Genomic DNA, 21,666 nt, shown 5'->3' on the forward strand with positions numbered 1-21,666 from the left:
TGAGGTCCAGGGCTGGGGCCTGAGGTGGGAGCGAGGTCATGGGTGACCGGCCCGGCTGGGACTCATGTCCCTCTGGCTCGCAGGCTGCTACCCCGAGTGCCCAGCAGAAGCCCCCATCTTCGACGAGGACCAGATGCGATGTGTGGCTTCATGCCCGCCCCCATCCCAAGCCCCCTGCCACGTTGGAGGCCAGTCCTTCTGGCCAAACTCCACGGTGCCCTCGGACAGGGACTGCTACTCCTGGTGAGTCTGGCTGGAGCTGCAAGGTCCTGGAGCACATGGGGGATTCGCCTGGCCACCTCCCAGCAGGGTCTCCTCCCTTCAGGGCCAGAGGGGTGCCCCATTCTGGGTCTCCCGTGGGGGTCCATGGGGAGCCTCCTCACTGCTGGATGAGGGTGGGGGGCCTGGGGGTGAAGGAAGGGGGCAGAAGGGAACCTGGGTCATGACACCACCCGAGGAGCCCTCCCCAGGAAGAGGCCCTGGGGAGGAAGGGGCCTCCAGAAGGTCCTTGGGTCCAGAGACTGTCCAGAGGCTGTGCTGGAACCGCCTCCTCTGCTCATTGGCTGAAAGGCTCCCTGAGAGGGCGTGACCTCCGGCTGAGGTCTGGCCGCAGGGACCCAGCTGGGTGGTTCCTGCCTGCCCCCGGCACAGGCCAGGGGACGCCTGGCACCCCCAGACTCACCTTTCTTCTGTCACCAGCGTCTGCACCGAGGGTGGCGTGCAGTGTGCCTATGACGCAAACGGTGAGCAGCGGACAGCCCTCCTTGCGCCCGGGGCCTGGGGCTCCTGCCCATGTCCCGCCCCGTAACGCTGGCGCTCTGCTCCCCACAGCCTGCGTCTGCGCCTACAATGGGAGGCGCTTCCATTTGGGGGACGTCATCTACTACACAACGGATGGCCTGGGCGGCTGCATCTCGGCCCGCTGTGGGGCCAACGGCACCATCGAGAGAGGGGTCCACACCTGCAGCCCCACCACGCCCACCCCTCAGACCACGTTCTCCTTCTCGACATCCCTGCCCGGTAAGGCAGACATGGGGGTGCCACTCAGGGCTGTGCCCCACCCCCGCCCTGAGTCAGGAAGGAGCCGGGACCCAGCAGAGCGCATGTCCCTTGGCTGGTCACCCTGCAGCCAGGAAGGGCCAGCCTTCTCAAGGCCCCTGGCAGGACCGATGCCCCTCTCGTGCTTTCAGGGCTGAGGCTCCCAGCGAGGGGTAGGCACTGTGAGCAGAGATGTCCCAGGCCGGTCCCCGGGAAGAGGACCACGGGAAGCCCAGCTAGAGCACCCCTGCCCCGACCTGCTGTCCTCGAGGCCCCTCTGAGTCCTCACTCTTCCAGGGGCACCTCAGGGCCTTATTAAAGCTTGCCCAAAGGGTGGCGAGCCCCTGGAACTCTGGCCTTAGGTTCCAGGAAGCAGGCTTCCTTTCACAAGCTTGACTCACCTCTTGACTCAGGAGCGGTGAGCCCCACACCTGGCAGGTGTGGGTGCCTGCCCCCCAAGCTCCCGTCAGGGCAGACAGATGCGGTGGAATGCCCCGGCAGCTGATGCCAACAGAGCTGCGGGGTGGGGTGTCCTCGAGGGCCGTGGGGAGCCCCAGCCCCTGATGCCCATCCTCGCTCTCCCGCCCTCAGGCGTGAGCTCGACACTTCCACCTGGCACACACCCCAGCCCTTCCGAGAGCACAGCACACACCCCAAGCACGGCCCCGGCCTCCACCCCAGGCATGGCCTCTGCCTTGCCCTCACCCTGCTGCGGGCAGGACTGCCACTGGTCGCCATGGCTGGATGTCAGCCGTCCAGAACAGGGCATGGACAGTGGAGATTTTGACACGCTGGAGAACCTCCATGCCCACGGCTACCAGGTCTGCTGAGAGCCGAGGGCAGTAGAGTGCCAGGCTGAGGGTGCCCCCGGGGTGCCACTTGCCACCCTGGGGCAGCATGTGGAGTGTAGCCCGACAGTGGGGCTGATCTGCTACAACAGGGACCAGGCCTCTGGGCACTGTGACAACTACCAGATCAGGGTCCTGTGCTGTGTCCCCCCGGCCTGCCCCACTAGCAGAACAGAGACCAGCTCTCCAACAACCTTCAGCACAGTTGGAACTGGGCCCACGTCAGGAACCAGCAGGAGCACATGGGTGCTGACAGAAAGCACAGCTTCCTCAACCCTGGTCACTACAACTGGTCACACCACTGTCTCTATGACCGCAAAACATCTGTCCCAGGACCCTCTACACCTGCCCCAGGACCCTCTACATCCGTCCCAGGACCCTCTACACTGGCCCCAGGGCCCTCTACACCTGTCCCAGGACCCTCTACACCTGTCCCGGGAACCTCTACACCAGTCCCAGGAACCACTACACCTGTCCCAGGACCCTCTACACCTGTCCCAAGAACCTCTACACCTGTCCCAGGACCCTCTACACCTGTCCCAGGAACCTCAACACCTGTCCCAGGAACCTCTACACCCGTCCCAGGAACCACTACAACTGTCCCAGGACCCTCTACACCTGTCCCAGGAACCTCTCATCCAAGGAACCACTACACCCGTCCCAGGAACCTCAACACCCATCCCAGGAACCACTACACCCATCCTAGGAACCACTACAACTGTCCCAGGACCCTCTACACCAGACCCAGGAACCACTACACCTGTCCCAGGAACCTCAACACCTGTCACAGGATCCTCTACACCTGTCCCAGGACCCTCTACACCTGTCCCAGGACCCTCTACACCTGTCCCAGAACCTCAACACCCGTCCCAGGAACCACTACACCTGTCCCTCAACACCCATCCCAGGATCCTCTACACCTGTCCCAGGAACCACTACACCTGTCCCTCAACACCCATCCCAGGATCCTCTACACCCGTCCCAGGAACCACTACACCTGTCCCTCAACACCCATCCCAGGATCCTCTACACCTATCCCAAGAACCTCAACACCTTTCCCAGGAACCTCTACACCTGTCCCAGAATCCTCTACACCTGTCCCAGGAACCTCTACACCTGTCCCAGAATCCTCTACACCTGTCCCAGGACCCTCTACACCCATCCCAGGAACCTCAACACCCGTCCCAGGAACCACTACACCTGTCCCAGGAACCACTACACCTGTCCCAGGACCCTCTACACCCGTCCCAGGAACCACTACACCCATCCCAGGACCCTCTACACCCATCCCAGGACCCTCTACACCTGTCCCAGAACCTCAACACCCATCCCAGGAACCACTACACCTGACCCTCAACACCCATCCCAGGATTCTCTACACCTGTCCCAGGAACCACTACACCTGTCCCTCAACACCCATCCCAGGATCCTCTACACCTATCCCAAGAACCTCAACACCTTTCCCAGGAACCTCTACACCTGTCCCAGAATCCTCTACACCTGTCCCAGTACCCTCAACACCTGTCCCAGTACCCTCTACACCTGTCCCAGGAACCACTACACCTATCCCAGGAAGCTCTACACCTATCCCAGGACCCTCTACACCTATCCCAGGAACCATTACACCCATCCTAGGCACCTCAACACCTGTCCTAGGCACCTCAACACCCGTCCCAGGCACCTCTACACCCGTCCCAGGACCCTCTACACCTGTCCCAGGACACTCTACACCTGTTCCAGGACCCTCTTCACCTGTCCCAGGACCCTCTACACCCATCCCAGCACCCTCTACACCTGTCCCAGGAACCACTACACCCATCCCAGGCACCTCAACACCTGTCCCAGGCACCTCTACATCTGTCCCAGGAACCACTACACCCGTCTCAGGAACCTCTACACCCATCCCAGGAACCACTACACCTGTCCCAGGAACCTCAACACCTGTCCCAGGCACCTGTACACCTGTCCCAGTGACCTCAACACCTGTCCCAGGACCCTCTACACCTGTCCCAGGACCCTCTACACCTGTTCCAGGAACCTCAACACCTGTCCCAGGCACCTGTACACCTGTCCCAGTGACCTCAACACCTGTCCCAGGACCCTCTACACCTGTCCCAGGACCCTCTACACCTGTCCCAAGAACCTCAACACCCATCCCAGGAACCACTACACCCGTCCCTGGACCCTCTACACCTGTCCCAGGAATCTCAACACCTGTCCCAGGCACCTGTACACCTGTCCCAGTGACCTCAACACCTGTCCCAGGACCCTCTACACCTGTCCCAGGACCCTCTACACCTGTCCCAGGAACCTCAACACCTGTCCCAGGCACCTGTACACCTGTCCCAGTGACCTCAACACCTGTCCCAGGACCCTCTACACCTGTCCCAGGACCCTCTACACCTGTCCCAAGAACCTCAACACCCATCCCAGGAACCACTACACCTGTCCCTGGACCCTCTACACCTGTCCCAGGAATCTCAACACCTGTCCCAGGCACCTCAACACCTGTCCCAGATAACTTGATTCCTGGGAAAACAACCCTCTTGACTCCCAGCCCAGTGCCAGTTTCAAAAACAATTTCAAGCTCAACTTCTGTGTTGTCCACAGCTCCAAGGCCCTCAGAGCCGTCCTCACCTGAGCCCACCACGGTCACCTGTTTACAAGTTTTATGCAACTGGACTGAGTGGATAGACGGCAGCTACCCTGGCTCAGGGAGAAACAGTGGAGATTTTGACACTATTTCGAATCTCAGAGCCAAAGGTTATAAATTCTGTGCAGAGCCCAAGGATGTGCAGTGCCGGGCAGAGAGCTTCCCTGACACCCCACTGCAGGAGCTGGGCCAGGACGTGATCTGTAACAAATCCGTGGGCCTGATTTGCCGGAACAAGGACCAGCTGCCCCCCATCTGCTACAACTACAACATCCGCTTCCTGTGCTGTGAGCTGGTGGACACTTGCAGGACAAACACCACTTCCCCTGCCACACCTGCGACCACACAGACACCCACAGCTGAAGCCAGCACTACCTGGGCCACTGGAACCCTCTCCACTTCCACAAAACTCAGCACTGCTAGCTCACCTCACGTGACCCCATCAAGATGGGGCACGCCCAGCACACACGAGCAGTCCTCTCCAGGGACCACCCCCTGCAAGCCAAAGTGCAGGTGGACCAAATGGCTCGACGTGGACTTCCCAGTGCCCGGGCCCCACGGGGGAGACAATGAAACCTTCGGCAACATCATGAGGAATGGAGACAGCATCTGCCACCGACCTGAATCCATCAGCAAAGTGGAGTGCCGAGCCGAGAACCACCCCGGGGTCAGCATCCACGAGCTGGGCCAGCTGGTACAGTGCCACCAGGACGTGGGCCTGCTGTGTCGGAACCAGGACCAGAAGGGCAAGACCAGGCTGTGCCTCAACTACCAGATCAGAGTGCTGTGCTGCGAGCCCCGAGAACACTGCCCTCCCCCCACTGTCACAGTAACCAGCACCTCCAGTGTGAGTGTCACTGTGCACACAGGGACTGCCTTCTATGAGGCCACATCCAGTGCAACCCCTGTGCACACAAGCAGCACCACCTCAGCTCCTACAAGTGCAACCTCTGTGTACACAAGCAGCACAACCTCAGCTCCTACAACCAGTGCAACCTCTGTGCAGACAAGCAGCGCAACCTCGGCTCCTACAACCAGTACAACCCCTGTGCAGACAAGCAGCACCACCTCGGCTCCTACAACCAGTACAACCCCTGTGCAGAGAAGCAGCACAACCTCAGCTCCTACAACGAGCGCAACCTCTGTGCAGACAAGCAGCACCACCTCGGCTTCTACAATCAGTGCAACCCCTGTGCACACAAGCAGCACAACCTCAGCTCCTACAACCAGTGCAACCTCTGTGCAGAGAAGCAGCACAACCTCAGCTCCTACAACCAGTACAATCTCTGTGCAGACAAGCAGCACAGCCTCAGCTCCTACAACCAGTACAATCTCTGTGCAGACAAGCAGCACAACCTCAGCTCCTACAACCAGTACAACCTCTGTGCACACAAACAGCACAACCTCAGCTCCTACAACCAGTACAATCTCTGTGCAGACAAGCAGCACAGCCTCAGCTCCTACAACCAGTACAACCTCTGTGCACACAAGCAGCACAACTTCAGCTCCTACAACCAGTGCAACCCCTGTGCAGAGAAGCAGCACAACCTCAGCTCCTACAACGAGCTCAACCTCTGTGCAGACAAGCAGCACCACCTCGGCTTCTACAATCAGTGCAACCCCTGTGCACACAAGCAGCACAACCTCAGCTCCTACAACCAGTGCAACCTCTGTGCACACAAGCAGCACAGCCTCAGCTCCTACAACCAGTGCAACCTCTGTGTACACAAGCAGCACAGCCTCAGCTCCTACAACCAGTACAATCTCTGTGCAGACAAGCAGCACAGCCTCAGCTCCTACAACCAGTACAACCTCTGTGCACACAAGCATCACAACTTCAGCTCCTACAACCAGTGCAACCCCTGTGCAGACAAGCAGCACAGCCTCAGCTCCTACAACCAGTACAATCTCTGTGCAGACAAGCAGCACAACCTCGGCTCCTTCAACCAGTCCAACCCCTGTGCAGACAAGCAGCACAGCTTCAGCTCCTACAACGAGCTCAACCTCTGTGCACACAAGCAGCACCAACAATGCAACAACAATTTCAAGCACAACTTCTGTGTTGTCCACAGCTCCAAGGCCCTCAGAGCCGTCTTCACCTGAGCCCACCACGGTCACCTGTTTACAAGTTTTATGCAACTGGACTGAGTGGATAGACGGCAGCTACCCTGGGCCAGAGAGAAACAGTGGAGATTTTGACACTATTTCGAATCTCAGAGCCAAAGGTTATAAATTCTGTGCAGAGCCCAAGGATGTGCAGTGCCGGGCAGAGAGCTTCCCTGACACCCCACTGCAGGAGCTGGGCCAGGACGTGATCTGTAACAAATCCGTGGGCCTGATTTGCCGGAACAAGGACCAGCTGCCCCCCATCTGCTACAACTACAACATCCGCTTCCTGTGCTGTGAGCTGGTGGACACTTGCAGGACAAACACCACTTCCCCTGCCACACCTGCGACCACACAGACACCCACAGCTGAAGCCAGCACTACCTGGGCCACTGGAACCCTCTCCACTTCCACAAAACTCAGCACTGCTAGCTCACCTCACGTGACCCCATCAAGATGGGGCACGCCCAGCACGCACGAGCAGTCCTCTCCAGGGACCACCCCCTGCAAGCCAAAGTGCAGGTGGACCAAATGGCTCGACGTGGACTTCCCAGTGCCCGGGCCCCACGGGGGAGACAATGAAACCTTCGGCAACATCATGAGGAATGGAGACAGCATCTGCCACCGACCTGAATCCATCAGCAAAGTGGAGTGCCGAGCCGAGAACCACCCCGGGGTCAGCATCCACGAGCTGGGCCAGCTGGTACAGTGCCACCAGGACATGGGCCTGCTGTGTCGGAACCAGGACCAGAAGGGCAAGACCAGGCTGTGCCTCAACTACCAGATCAGAGTGCTGTGCTGCGAGCCCCGAGAACACTGCCCTCCCCCCACTGTCACAGTAACCAGCACCTCCAGTGTGAGTGTCACTGTGCACACAGGGACCGCCTTCTATGAGGCCACATCCAGTGCAACCCCTGTGCAGACAAGCAGCACCACCTCGGCTCCTACAACCAGTACAACCCCTGTGCAGACAAGCAGCACCACCTCAGTTCCTACAACGAGCTCAACCTCTGTGCAGACAAGCAGCACAACCTCAGCTCCGACAACCAGTCCAATCTCTGTGCAGACAAGCAGCACCACCTCGGCTCCTACAACCAGTCCAACCTCTGTGCAGACAAGCAGCACCACCTCGACTCCTACAACCAGTTCAACCCCTGTGCACACAAGCAGTGCAACCTCAGCTCCTACAACCAGTACAATCTCTGTGCAGACAAGCAGTGCAACCTCGGCTCCAACAACCAGTCCAACCTCTGTGCAGAGAAGCAGCACAACCTCAGCTCCTCCAACCAGTGTAACCCCTGTGCACACAAGCAGCACAACTTCAGCTCCTACAACCAGTGCAACCCCTGTGTACACAAGCAGTGCAACCTCAGCTCCTACAACCAGTACAATCTCTGTGCAGACAAGCAGCACCACCTCGGCTCCTACAACCAGTCCAACCCCTGTGCAGACAAGCAGCACAACCTCAGTTCCTACAACGAGCTCAACCTCTGTGCACACAAGCAGCACCACCTCGACTCCTACTACCAGTGTAACCTCTGTGCACACAAGCAGCACAACTTCAGCTCCTACAACCAGTGCAACCCCTGTGCACACAAGCAGTGCAACCTCGGCTCCAACAACCAGTCCAACCCCTGTGCAGAGAAGCAGCACCACCTCAGTTCCTACAACGAGCTCAACCTCTGTGCAGACAAGCAGCACAACCTCAGCTCCAACAACCAGTCCAACCTCTGTGCAGACAAGCAGCACCACCTCGACTCCTACTACCAGTGTAACCCCTGTGCACACAAGCAGTGCAACCTCAGCTCCTACAACCAGTACAACCTCTGTGCAGACAAGCAGCACCACCTCAGCTCCTACAACCAGTCCAACCCCTGTGCAGACAAGCAGCACAACCTCAGTTCCTACAACCAGTGTAACCTCTGTGCACACAAGCAGCACCACCTCAGCTCCTACAACCAGTGTAACCCCTCTGTGCACACAAGCAGCACAACCTCAGCTCCTACAACCAGTGCAACCCTGTGCAGACAAGCAGCACAACCTCAGTTCCAACAACCAGTCAAACCTGTGCAGACAAGCAGCACCACCTCAGTTCCTACAACCAGTCAACCTCTGTGCAGACAAGCAGCACAACCTCAGCTCCGACAACCAGTCCAACCTCTGTGCAGAGAAACAGCACCACCTCAGCTCCAACAACCAGTCCAACCCCTGTGCAGACAAGCAGCACCACCTCAGTTCCTACAACAGGCTCAACCTCTGTGCAGACAAGCAGCACCACCCTCAGCTCCTGACAACCAGTCCAACCTGTGTGCAGACAAGCAGCACCACCTCAGCTCCTACAACCAACAGTGTGCAGCCCTGTGCACACAAGCAGCACGACCTCAGTTCCTACAACGAGCTCAACCTCTGTGCACACAAGCAGCACAACCTCAGCTCCAACAACCAGTCCAACCCCTGTGCAGAGAAGCAGCACCACCTCAGTTCCTACAACGAGCTCAACCTCTGTGCAGACAAGCAGCACCACCTCGACTCCTACTACCAGTGTAACCCCTGTGCACACAAGCAGTGCAACCTCAGCTCCTACAACCAGTACAATCTCTGTGCAGACAAGCAGCACCACCTCGGCTCCTACAACCAGTCCAACCCCTGTGCAGACAAGCAGCACAACCTCAGTTCCTACAACGAGCTCAACCTCTGTGCACACAAGCAGCACCACCTCGACTCCTACTACCAGTGTAACCTCTGTGCACACAAGCAGCACAACTTCAGCTCCTACAACCAGTGCAACCCCTGTGCACACAAGCAGCACAACCTCGGCTCCAACAACCAGTCCAACCCCTGTGCAGACAAGCAGCACCACCTCAGTTCCTACAATGAGCTCAACCTCTGTGCAGACAAGCAGCAGAACCTCAGCTCCTACAACCAGTCCAACCTCTGTGCAGAGAAGCAGCACCACCTCAGCTCCAACAACCAGTCCAACCTCTGTGCAGACAAGCAGCACCACCTCAGTTCCTACAACGAGCTCAACCTCTGTGCAGACAAGCAGCACAACCTCAGCTCCGACAACCAGTCCAACCTCTGTGCAGACAAGCAGCACCACCTCGACTCCTACTACCAGTGTAACCCCTGTGCACACAAGCAGTGCAACCTCAGCTCCTACAACCAGTACAATCTCTGTGCAGACAAGCAGCACCACCTCGGCTCCTACAACCAGTCCAACCCCTGTGCAGACAAGCAGCACAACCTCAGTTCAACCTCTCCCACAAGCACCACCTCGGCTCCAACCTCTGTGCACACAAGCAGCACCACCTTGACTCCTACTACCAGTGTAACCTCTGTGCACACAAGCAGCACAACTTCAGCTCCTACAACCAGTGCAACCCCTGTGCACACAAGCAGTGCAACCTCAGCTCCTACAACCAGTACAATCTCTGTGCAGACAAGCAGCACCACCTCGGCTCCTACAACCAGTACAACCCCTGTGCACACAAGCAGCACGACCTCAGTTCCCACCTACAACCACGAGCTCAACCTCTGTGCAGACAAGCAGCACAACCTCAGCTCCTCAGCTCCTACAAGTGCAACCCCTGTGCACACAAGCAGCACAACTTCAGCTCCTACAACCAGTGCAACCCCTGTGCACACAAGCAGTGCAACCTCGGCTCCAACAACCAGTCCAACCCCTGTGCAGACAAGCAGCACCACCTCAGTTCCTACAACGAGCTCAACCTCTGTGCAGACAAGCAGCACAACCTCAGCTCCGACAACCAGTCCAACCTCTGTGCAGAGAAGCAGCACCACCTCAGCTCCAACAACCAGTCCAACCTCTGTGCAGACAAGCAGCACCACCTCAGTTCCTACAACGAGCTCAACCTCTGTGCAGACAAGCAGCACAACCTCAGCTCCGACAACCAGTCCAACCTCTGTGCAGACAAGCAGCACCACCTCGACTCCTACTACCAGTGTAACCCCTGTGCAGACAAGCAGCACCACCTCGGCTCCTACAACCAGTCCAACCCCTGTGCAGACAAGCAGCACAACCTCAGTTCCTACAACGAGCTCAACCTCTGTGCACACAAGCAGCACGACCTCAGTTCCTACAACGAGCTCAACCTCTGTGCAGACAAGCAGCACAACTTCAGCTCCTACAACCAGTGCAACCCCTGTGCACACAAGCAGCACAACCTCAGCTCCAACAACCAGTGCAACCCCTGTGCAGACAAGCAGTGCAACCTCGGCTCCAACAACCAGTGCAACCCCTGTGCAGACAAGCAGCACAACCTCAGTTCCTACAATGAGCTCAACCTCTGTGCACACAAGCAGCGCAACTCAGCTCCTACAACCAGTACAACCTCTGTTCCTACATCTGAGACTACCCCATCCCCACGTTCGACCGTGCCCTGCTCCTGTAGTGTCTCTGGCCAGTTGCACCCTGCAGGTACGTAGAGTCTCCCTGGGCATGTGCCGTGTGCCGCCTCTGGTCCCTGGTGCCCTGTGCACAAAGCCTCCGTGTGCAGGAGATGCAGGTGTGTCTTGTCTCCGTGACGGGCTGGGTCTGTGTCCAGGATCGCAGTAAGCTCTCCATGAAGATGCAGTCTAGACCTGGGCGGGAGGGCCGCAACCACACCAGCTCTTCTCTGGAGTTACGTCCTGGCCTACAGTGCCTGCCTCTCTCTTTGTCCTGCAGGATCCTTCATCTATCAAGCAACTGACCTATCGGGCCACTGCTATTATGCCTTTTGCAACCCGGACTGCCACGTGGTCAAGGGGACGCCCCCACCTGTCCCACCAGCATGCCACCTCCCACACCTCCTGCCACCACATCGGTCCCTCCACCAGGGTGCCCAAATGCAGTCCCCCCAAGAACGGTAACCTCGCCTCTCCTGCCCTTCTCAGGGACTCAGGGGGCCTGGGAAGGGACCCTCAGTGGTTTCCAACCAGAGAGTGTGGCATGAAGCCTGGGTGAAGGTCAGTGACTCCTGGGCTGATGCAGGCTGGCCATGACAAGTGGCCATCTGGTCTTCAGCTCTTCTGGATGGGGGTTCCAGGAGCATGGGGCCCAAGGTTGGCCTGTAAAGGGGGCTGGAGCAGGCTGTTGTTTCTCGGGGGTGGGTGGAACAGCCAAGGACTGGAGACCAAAGAGTTGGAGGCAGGGGACAGGGTGGAAAGGGGGCCACCTTCACCAGCCAGAGCTCCCCCTACTCAGCCCTGTGCCCTCTGGGTGGGGCAGGGGGAGGAAAGGCCTGGGACAGGGCTGGCCCCTAGTCCCAGAAGGATGGCTCTTCTCTCTGGGGAGACCCAGGCGAGCGCTGCCCTGTGAAGTGGGTGCCAGGTGGCGACAAGGCCCTGTAGCTTTCTCTGCTTCCACAGAAAGGTGAAACCTGGCCCATGCCCAACTGCTCCGAGGCCACCTGCCAGGGCAATGGGGTCATCACGGTGAGCCCACGCCACTGTCCGAGGGTGCAGAAGCCCACCTGTGCCAACGGCTACCCCGCCGTGCAGGTGACTGACCATGACGGCTGCTGCTCACACTACCAGTGCCCGTGTGAGTGCGCGGGGTGGGGCACAGTGGCTGCACGGGACTGGGCTGGGCAGGGCAGGGGCAGAGAAGGCAGAACGGAATTGGGCTGGACCCAGGGAGGACACCCCAAGATCAAGGCTCAGCCTCAACCGGGGTGCCACGTGGCGCCCTGCCCGGGCCTGGAGTCCCCGGGCCACGCAGGGGCGAGGAGGCAGAGGGAGTTCAGGCGCCTGCTGGACAGAGTTCTGTGCGGTGCCAGTGCATGGGCCCTGGCGGCAAGGCGGTCACCTGCTCCCCTTGGTGTGGGACCACGCGTCCCTGGGGCGGGGGGCGGCGGTGCGGCCCGTAAGGCGCTCGCTGCCCCGTGCAGGCATGTGCAGTGGCTGGGGGGACCCACACTACATCACGTTCGACGGCACCTACTACACGTTCCTGGACAACTGCACATATGTGCTGGTGCAGCAGATAGTGCCGGTGTTCGGCCACTTCCGCGTGCTGGTCGAGAACTACTTCTGCGATGCAGAGGATGGGCTGTCCTGCCCACAGTCCATCATCGTTGAGTACCATGAGAACCGCGTCATGCTGACCCGCAAGCCCGTCCACGGGGTGATGACCAATGAGGTAGGCACGTGGCAGGGCAGCCCCCACAAGTGCCAGGCAGGCTGAGGGCGCCAGGCGCTGGCTGATCACCACCGTCCCCTTCCCCTCTCCATCTGTTCCTCACGGGTCACGTCCAGATCATCTTTAATGGCGAGGTGGTAAGGCCCGGCTTCCAGAAAGGCGGCATTGCTGTCTTCCAAGTTGGCATCAAGATGTACGTGAGCATTCCCAAGCTCGGTGTCCAGGTCATGTTCAGCGGCCTCATCTTTTCCGTGGAAGTGCCCTTCAGCAAGTTTGCCAACAACACGGAAGGGCAGTGTGGTGAGTGCCCGGCCCCCACTCCCCACCCTCCTGGCTCCGGGCTACATCTGTGGTCATTCAACGTGGCTGAGTGTGTCCGGTGTGAGAAGGGTTGGCCTTGGGTGTGTCCCCCTGGAGCCGCACTCTTGGCCCCGGGCTGAGGCCACTGCGTGGTGCTGAGCCTACAGGCTCTTCTGCTTTCTGGCTGCGCCAAGAATGTGCGACCACAGGGCCCAGAGCCCGGCCACGCGGCCCACACCCGAGGCCCACCCCTGTCGTCCTCCCTGGGAACGGCCCCAGGGTCTGGTTTCTTGGAGGGAAAAGGAAGCACATGGAGATGGAGGGCAGGTTTGCACACTCCATCAAGGGCCGCCCGGAGATGCTGGGCCCGACCCTCGGCTCGGGGACACTGAGCCCCTGGTGGCGGCGTCGCAGGAGGCCCCCTGACCGCTGCCCCCACGCTGCAGGCACCTGCACGAACGACCAGAAGGACGAGTGCCGCCTGCCCGGGGGCACGGTGGTGGCCTCCTGCTCCGACATGTCTGGCCACTGGAAGGTGACATACCCCGGCCAGCCGTCCTGCCACGGGCCTCCCCCAATGCCAGGGGAGCCCAGCACCTCGCCCACCCCAGAGGAGCCCGGCACCTCGCCCACCTCAGGGGAGCCTGGCACCTCGCCCACCCCGTGCCCACCTTCACCGATCTGCCAGCTCATTCTGAGCAAGTGAGATTCTGGGGCAGGGCTGGGGCAAAGGCAGGGGTGTGAGTAGCCCTGTTGACCCCACGCTACCGGGCTGGCGGGAAGAGGTGGGCCTACAAGGGGCTGGAGGGAGAGGGGGTCACAGCTGCTGGGACGCCGGGCACAGAGCCCCGTGGAGGCTGGCTGCGGGGCGGCCTCAGGCTCTGCAGCAGCTCATGGGGGGTCCGGGTGCAAGTCCTTAGCCAGCAGGGCGCTGGGTGGGCAGGCCCTGGGGAACTCAGTGGAGAATTTGCAGAAAGAAAAACGGTTCAGCCAGACTCCCACCCTGCCGCATACAGATGGCCCCAGGGGCTGGGGTCCCTGGGCATGGGGGTTGGCCCAGTGACTTCTCTCCCTCAGGGCCCTTTCGGGGAAAGCCTGCAGCCAGGCAGCCCCTCCCTGGTGCCACCCACGACCCCCGTGTTTGTGCCACAGGCCCTTCGATCTGTGCCACGTGCTGATCCCTCCCTGGCCGTACTACCAAGGCTGCACGTTTGACCAGTGCCACATGCCCGGCACGGACATGGTGTGCACTGCCCTGGAGCTCTATGCCGCCCTCTGTGCGTCCCTTGGCGTCTGCGTCGACTGGCGGGGCCATACCAACTCCACGTGCCGTGCGTGTCCACCCCCTCCCCCTCCCTCTGGGCAGTGGCATTCAAGGGAATGGGCACAGTGTGCAATCAGTGGGGGGGGTGGGGTCTTCTGGGAGGAGGAGGAGGGCTGGGCCCAGGATGGAGGGCATTTGTTTCCTGAGAGACAAGAGGGGCATCCAGGTGAGCGCGCCTGGGCCTGGGGTGCAGGGGTCAGGGCTCCACCAGCAGGGCCTGGCCCGAGAGCTCCCAGCCCTGCCTGCCAGTGAGGCCCAGGCCAGGGCCCCAGGCTGGTGCCGTGCAGCCTCAGGCACGTCCTTGCCCTCCACACAGCCTTCACCTGCCCTGCGGGCATGGAGTACTGGCCCTGCGGCCCGCCCATCCCCTCCTACTGCTACACGAACAACAGCGCCAGCCCCCTGTAAGCACCTGCCCTCTGCCTTGGGGACCCCCCCCTCCCCGGCCCAGCCTGTGTTCCTGCCCTGGAGGGCGAGGCCTGCTCACCCTCTGCTCCCACCTCCCGCAGGGCCCTCCTAGAAGCCAGTCCCATCACGGAAGGCTGCTTCTGCCCGCAGGGCACAATGCTGTACAGCTCGAGCAAGGAGGTCTGCGTGCCCGACTGCATCAGTAGGTTCCTGGGCTGGGGTCCCCGGGCTGGGCTCCGGGCTTCCAGGCACTGCCCCTGGCTTTTCAGTCGGACCCCAGGGCTTTCCGCCATGACCTGGGGTCCCCCGGCCCCAGACTGTCTGGCCATGATGGGCTGGGGGCCAAGGTGGCCCAGCAGTGACCTCGCCTCTCTTCTTCCAGCTTGCCTGGGGCCCAATGGGGAGCCTGTGGAGGTGAGTGTGGGGCCCTCGGGGGCTGGGGGCTTCTCTCAGCCCTGGAGACTCACAGGACAGGCAGGAGGGGGACTGGGGGTCCCCGGCAAGACTCAGGACCCCCACGCACAGCCCTGGGGCCGGCGCGCCCCATCTTCCCCGGGACCCCTCCCGAGCCACGGGGTGCAGGACCGTGTCCTGCCTCCAGGCCCTCGTGGGCCTCAGCCGCACCCGCACCTCTGGAGAGCCCCGCAGGCCCCGAGCCGTGGGTTTCTGCCCCTCCGGCCGTGGCCATGGGCTCCCTTGTCCTCCCCCCCGACAGCCTGGCCGCACAGTCAGCGTGGACTGCCTTGAGTGCACCTGTGAGGGCAGCACGCAGACCATGAGCTGCCAGCCCCAGGCCTGCCCCACGGCCCCCGCCTGCCCCGAGTCCGGCCAAGTGCCTGTGCCCGAGGCCATGCAGACCGGCCAGTGCTGTCCCCAGTACCGCTGCGGTGAGCCCCGGGTGGGGTGGGGGCGGGGGGCTTAGGGCTGGCCGGCAGAAAGGCTCCGAAGTGTGGGCTACTGTGAGGTCAGAGCTGACCAGAAGCCTTGTCCCTCGGGCAGCAGGCACCCCTCAGAGAGCCTACCCCCTACCAGAGTCCTCCCCCATTCAGGATTCCTGGAAACCCCCCCATAGGGGTGGCGCTCAGGGAGGGGTGGAGGCCCTGACGCCTGCTCTGTCCACTGTAGCCTGTGACACCAGATACTGCCCTGAACCGGAGGCCTGCCCAAAAGGCTCACATGCCATCCAGACCCACAGGGAGGCGGCCTGCTGCCCGACCTACAACTGCAGTGAGTGCCCTGGCTCAGCGGCAGCCAGGCGGGGGAGCGGGGCTGTCACCTGGGACCTGACGCTGTGCCGAGGGGCGTGGCAGCTGCTCTAGGGGCCAAGGGTGGGTCTGCAGCTTTGCTTTCTTCCCCGAGCAGGCTGGACCGCCTGCAGCATCAACGGCACCCTGTACCAGGTAGGAACCGGTGAAGGTCAGGCCCCCCTGGGGACCAGAGTCCCCGTCCTGCAAGCTTCTCCATGGCCGAGGCTGCATCCCTGCAGGGCCTGGGGAAGGGGCACTTTGGATCAGCAGTGGGCTCTCCTGGGACCACAGCTCTTGTCCGGAACTTGACAAGGTCCCCAGACAAGCTTTCCCCTGGCCAGGTCCTCCAGAGCATGTGATGCAGCCTTGGGACTCTCCCCAAGACCGGCAGGAGGCACTCCCAAGGGTTGCCTGGGGGGAGGAGTCCATTTGGCAGGGCCAGGCCTGTCCTGCTGACACTGACCCTGACTGCCGCAGCCCGGTGCCGTGGTCTCCTCCAGCCTGTGTGAAAAATGCTGGTGTGAGCTGCCTGGGGGAGCCTTGTCAGACACCTTTTTGATCAACTGTGAGACCCAGATCTGCAGCACCTCCTGCCCCCTGGTGAGTGCCCCTGCACCTGGCCTCCACACCCACCTCCGCAGCGTCCAGAGGGGCTCAGGCCACGTCCTGCCTCCCTCAGGGCTTCAAGTACCAGGCTCGGGCCAGGCAGTGCTGTGGTGAGTGCGTGCAGGTGGCCTGCGTCATAAACACCAGCAACAGCTCTGCCCACCTCTTCTACGTGAGTAGTGGCCGCAAAGCCTTGGGGTGTGTTCTGGGTGGGGCAGCCCCAGCCCTGTACAGAGGGCAGAGTGCACAGCGACGGTGGGGGTGCAGGGTGGGTGGCATCCTGGTGCACCGGGGACCCTGGGGAGCTGTCAGAGCTAGGCGGCCTCTGGGCAGAACCACGGGAGCTCTGGAAGCCTGTGGGCTGGGGGATGATGGACAGACACAGCGCCCGCCCCAGCTGGAGGGGGCCCGGGGGAGGGCCGCTTACCTGCTGGCGGGACTCCCTGCAGCCGGGCGAGTCCTGGTCAGACCCTGGAGACCACTGCGTGACGCACGAGTGTGAGCAGCACCGGGATGGGCTCGTGGTGGTGACCACGAAGAAGGCGTGTCCCCCGCTTAACTGTCCTGCGGTGAGTCCCAGCAGCCCACCCGCCCTTCCTGGGGGGCCCACAGTGGCCGTGGAGGATCAGTCCCTGGACAGGAGTGGGCGGCCACGATCAGCAGGTGGAGGGGCATGGCTGCGCCCTCCTGGTACCCGCTCCCCGCTAATGGCACCGTGGTCCACGCAGGACAAGGCTCTGCCAAGCGAGGACGGCTGCTGCCTCTTCTGCCCCCCACACAACCGTGAGTGGGCGGCTCTGCCGGGGAGGGGGCGCGGATTCCCGCCTGCCCCGGCCACGGCTGACCTCTGCACACCCCCTGACCCTCCCCAGGGTCGACCTGTGCGGTGCACCACCAGCTTCAGGTCCTCCGGCAGCAGGGCTGCAGCTCCCCCGGGCCCGTGCGCCTCGCCTACTGCCGGGGCAACTGCGGGGACACCACCTCCGCGTACGTGAGCCCGCCCCCACCCCACCCCGCGGGGCCACCACCTCCTGGGCGTGAGCCCCGACCCCCCACCCCGCGGGGACACCACCCCTGTGGGCGTGAGCCCCGCCCCCATCCCCCACCCCGCATAGAAGGCTCCTGCGGGGCAGTGCTCGGGAAGGTGCAACGGGGCCCGCCCGCGGGGAGCCGCGGGAAGTACCCCCCCCCGGGAAGGGACTGGAGGGACCACGGGCCAGCAGGGGGCTGGGCTGGGGTCCAGGGACGGTGGCTCTTAGCCTCTTTGGAATCACGCTCTTCTCTTTACTAAAAACCCCGCTTGGGTCACGGTGCTGGTGGTCCGGAGCCTGGCGGGCTCCTCCCTGCGGAGGCGGGGCCTCTGGGGGCGGGGCCTCTGGGGCGGGGCCTGGGCGGGGTCTCACGGGGCAGTGCTGAGCGGGCCCCGCCCACAGGTTCTCCCCGGAGGCGAACGCGGTGGAACACCGGTGTAGCTGCTGCCGCGAGCTGCGCTTCTCTCTGAGGAACGTGACCCTGCACTGCAAGGACGGCTCCAGCCGCGCCCTCACCTACACGGAGGTGGAGGAGTGCGGCTGCGAGGGCCTGCAGTGCGACTCTCCCGGCGGCCTCGGCCTCTCGGCGGTGGCGCTGGAGCCAAGCCCGGAGAGCGGGCTCAGGCGCCGCGTGAGAAGGGCCCCGCGGGCCCGGCCCCTGCCGTAGAGGCCACAGCCCCGGCCTGGGCCTGGCGGCCGCGCTCCTCAACAAGCCCACAGGAACGCTCCTATTTGCTGCCAACGGCCTCCGAGGCCGGTGGAACCTGAGCCCCGGGCTAGGGAAGCACCCCCACCGCTTTCGTCCCTCCCAGGGTCCAGCTGCCCCGGTGTGCAATGGCCCCAGGGGCCTGCTCAGGACCAGCCCCGCGGGCGGGGGGTGGGGAGGCTCCTCTGGCCCTGGGTCCAGCCTCCTGGCCCCAGGCCTCAGCATCACGCCGGTCCCTCAATGTGGCGACTGGGGCTGCTCGGCTGGCCGCTGGGAGGCGAGCCTCACCCCCCTTTCCTGGCCCTGGGCCTCAGGAAAGGGCCAGCGGGTTTGTGAATACACTTGGCGCATTTTGCAATTCCTGGACTCCGTGTGATTTTTTAAGCTTGTCCATAATACCCAGGGGAGGGGCAGGGGACGCTCCTCTCTGCGCTTGGATGGTCAGAGTGCGTGAACAAGGGGACAAGGGCAGGAGTCTCCTGTGTCCGCCCAGTTGGACCATCAGACAGGAGGGGCTTCGTCTCCTCCCACAGACCTTTGGACTCTGCCATCATGCCAGAGCCTAGCTCGGTGTGCGGTGCCTGTGTGTGTGTGCGGTGTGCGCACAGGCCCAAGGGAAACCACTGCCCCAGGGGTCCTGTCACCCGCCCCCCTCTCCACGGCACTGCAACCCCTGACCCCCACTGGCCTCACGCTGGGCCTGGTCCCACAGAAGCACTGGGAGGGTGGGCAGGGGCTGTTGGATGTACGGAGGGGCCCCCTGCCTAGACAGGGCAGCAGAGTGGGGTGGATACAGCGTCCAGCACAGGAATCCCCCCGGGGGGGGTCCAGAGTCCCCCAGACCCCAGTGTTGGGAGGGGCCCCCAGAGCGGACAAGCTGACAGCACCCGAATCAGGCCCGCTTCGTCCACCTCAGGCTGCCTTGGTTGCAAGAAGCAGGCCCAGGCTGAGCTGGGTCTGGGGACCGTAGTGAGGTGGGTGGGGTAGGAGCCAGCGCTGGCGGCAGGACGTGGCTGCAGTGTCTGTGGCCGCCACCAGGTGACAGCACAGCGGTCCTGGTGCCTCCGACAGGCCGGGGGCTCAGGAAGCAGTCGGGGGTCTCAGGGCCCAGGTCGGCGGCTTTTGTTCTCTGAGTCTGGGCCGCCTCTCAAGGCCAGCGGGGTCAGGAGGACCTTGAGTGGGGGCCAGGACCACCCTTTACAGTTATACACCGGCATTTCCCACTCCCACCCCGTCTGCCCTGTGCTGAGCCCCATAGCCATGTGGGCAGTGGAGCTAACCTTGCAGCCTGACCCCTCGGGTCAGAGACCAGACAGGGGCTGAGGTTCTCCTGCAGCCGTGACCTCATGATCTCTTGGGCCTGGGGGGCGGGCGGGTAGGGGGTGGACAGACGTGGCCAGGAGGTGGGGGCAGAGAGCTCACTGCCGCCCCCATGAGACGCTCCCCTTGGGAGCAGGAAGTTCCTGGCCCTGGCGGTCTGGGAGCTGCTGCCCCAGTGACCGGCTGACCCTGCAGCCGCAGGCAGCACCCTAATCAGCGCCTCTGCCCCCTCGAGGGGCTCAGGTGTCGGGAGCCGCCTCTTCCTCTCTGGCGGGGCTGGACGCCACCTCAGGGACTAATCCCCACCCCCCACGGAGTGCACGCCGCCCCCACCCCCGGAACTCTGACCCAGCAGCAGGAGAAACCAGATAACGGCCCCTGTCCCACCCCAGGCCCCAGCCAGGTTGTGAGGAGGCGCTAAGGGGCTGGGCAGGGCCCACCCACCGCAGCTCCGCCTCCTCCAGGCTGTGCTCGGCCCCCCGCCCCCTGCGGGGCTGGGAGGGAGCGCACTGCTTGGGGCAGTTCACCACCCCACCTCCTGGGGCCCCCCTTGGAGTCCAGCCTTGGCAGGGCCGTCGCTTCAGGGGCTGGACGAGGAGTGGTTCCGGGTTCTGCCCCAGTCAGACGGGGGAGGGGCGTCCCCGCTCTCGCGGGGATCAGGCTGGGTGCGGCTTCTGCCCAGATGAAGGGCTGAGGGAAGGAGTGACCAGAGACACAAGATGCTGGCAGCCCCTCCTGACCTCTGCCCCCAGCATGCCCCCCTCACTCTGGGACACCTGGACTCCCACCCTGGCCCCAGCCTTCAGGAGAGGGCTGCTTGGTCTGAGGCCAGAGGCAGGGTGCCAGCAGCCAGCTTGGTCTTGGGGACGCGTGAGCCACAGCTCTGTCCTCTTCAGACCTGAGCCCTGGGCAGCGGTTGGTGCTTCACAGCTGGCCCTGTGGGGACATGTGGGGCCCGGGACACCCCGCAGGTGTCTCTGTGAGTGCAGCTCAGACAGCGGCACAGCCTCATCTTCAGAGGAAGTGAGTGAACTGGCTGCAGGATCCGCGTGGACGTCAGAGTCCTCGGGCCTCCGGGGGTCAGCGGTGACAGAGAGCAGGGGGTGCTGTCCACCAGCGCGGGAAGGACCACGGTGACCTCAGAGCCAGAGCTGCCCCCGGACCTGTGCTGCGTAGCAGCCAGGACCCACCCAGGGCGAGCCAGGCTCAGGGCCCTGGCCTCTCAGGGAGCCATGCCCAGTGTGAGCCTGGCGACGGCAGGCAGAGTGGACAGATCACCCAGAATGAGGCCACGTTTTGGTGCCACAGAAGCAAAGCAGAAACCCCCCGTCTGCTGGGAAGTTGGGCTGGCATCCCGCTAAGAGACCAGCACAGGAGGGAGGGAGGGCGGGCAGAGGTGGCCCTGCAGGGTTTGGCAGGATCAGAGGTCGGAGCTGCGGGGACACAGGAGTGCCTGTTGTGGGTGGCGGAGGGGGCTGGAGGGCGGCCAGGCCAGGCAGAGTGGGCCTCAGGGTCATCCAGGACCAGGCCTCTGCACTGAGGGAGGGGCACTGGGGGGCGGGCAGGGGTGGTGGAGCCCTGCCTTGTCCTTCAGACCCCCGCTGGGTGAGGATGGACACACGGGCTGAGGAAGAAGCCGGCGGCCAGCTGGGGGACAGGCATTGGGTCAGAGGTGAAGGTGACAGGTTGGCGGTGGGCCGGGTGTGGACTGTGGGTGAACGGAATGGACCGGACCCCTCCACGTGGGGGGAGGATGGGGTGGCTGAGGAGGGGTCGGGGTGTGTGGGAGCTCTGTTGGGTCACACTGTTTGACTTACTAGATGCCTGGTGGAGAGGTCAGGCAGGCAGCTGGACATGAGTGTCAGGGGCCAGAGCAGGAGCCTGCCTTTGATGGATGGTAAAGATGGGACCCCTTGTCCAAGGTAAGGAGCAATGGC

General features: G+C 62.6%; 1 protein-coding gene across 1 annotated transcript in view; it reads left to right on the forward strand.

The window, feature by feature from the left end:
* MUC5AC (mucin 5AC, oligomeric mucus/gel-forming) overlaps nucleotides 1–18,415 on the forward strand; it is a 31,691-nt gene extending 13,276 nt beyond the window's left edge. The window contains 34 exon segments of the mRNA XM_070358883.1: nucleotides 84–243; nucleotides 700–743; nucleotides 832–1,020; nucleotides 1,630–2,107; nucleotides 2,220–2,543; nucleotides 3,075–3,710; nucleotides 3,837–4,220; nucleotides 4,278–4,354; nucleotides 4,497–5,386; nucleotides 7,576–8,126; nucleotides 8,211–8,560; nucleotides 8,751–8,796; nucleotides 9,127–9,247; nucleotides 9,668–9,858; nucleotides 10,548–10,895; nucleotides 10,945–10,973; nucleotides 10,976–11,083; nucleotides 11,333–11,416; nucleotides 11,419–11,513; nucleotides 12,016–12,190; nucleotides 12,537–12,787; nucleotides 12,904–13,087; nucleotides 13,534–13,789; nucleotides 14,240–14,418; nucleotides 14,728–14,815; nucleotides 14,921–15,021; nucleotides 15,945–16,046; nucleotides 16,182–16,219; nucleotides 16,544–16,666; nucleotides 16,746–16,844; nucleotides 17,122–17,241; nucleotides 17,401–17,455; nucleotides 17,545–17,718; nucleotides 18,204–18,415. Of these exon segments, the coding sequence (XP_070214984.1) occupies nucleotides 84–243; nucleotides 700–743; nucleotides 832–1,020; nucleotides 1,630–2,107; nucleotides 2,220–2,543; nucleotides 3,075–3,710; nucleotides 3,837–4,220; nucleotides 4,278–4,354; nucleotides 4,497–5,386; nucleotides 7,576–8,126; nucleotides 8,211–8,560; nucleotides 8,751–8,796; nucleotides 9,127–9,247; nucleotides 9,668–9,858; nucleotides 10,548–10,895; nucleotides 10,945–10,973; nucleotides 10,976–11,083; nucleotides 11,333–11,416; nucleotides 11,419–11,513; nucleotides 12,016–12,190; nucleotides 12,537–12,787; nucleotides 12,904–13,087; nucleotides 13,534–13,789; nucleotides 14,240–14,418; nucleotides 14,728–14,815; nucleotides 14,921–15,021; nucleotides 15,945–16,046; nucleotides 16,182–16,219; nucleotides 16,544–16,666; nucleotides 16,746–16,844; nucleotides 17,122–17,241; nucleotides 17,401–17,455; nucleotides 17,545–17,718; nucleotides 18,204–18,370 (7,217 nt within the window). The 3' untranslated portion in view covers nucleotides 18,371–18,415.
* Nucleotides 18,416–21,666: the final 3,251 nt, after the last annotated feature.

The sequence above is a fragment of the Bos mutus genome, chromosome 22 (assembly GCF_027580195.1).
Source record: "Bos mutus isolate GX-2022 chromosome 22, NWIPB_WYAK_1.1, whole genome shotgun sequence".
Taxonomy (NCBI): domain Eukaryota; kingdom Metazoa; phylum Chordata; class Mammalia; order Artiodactyla; family Bovidae; genus Bos; species Bos mutus.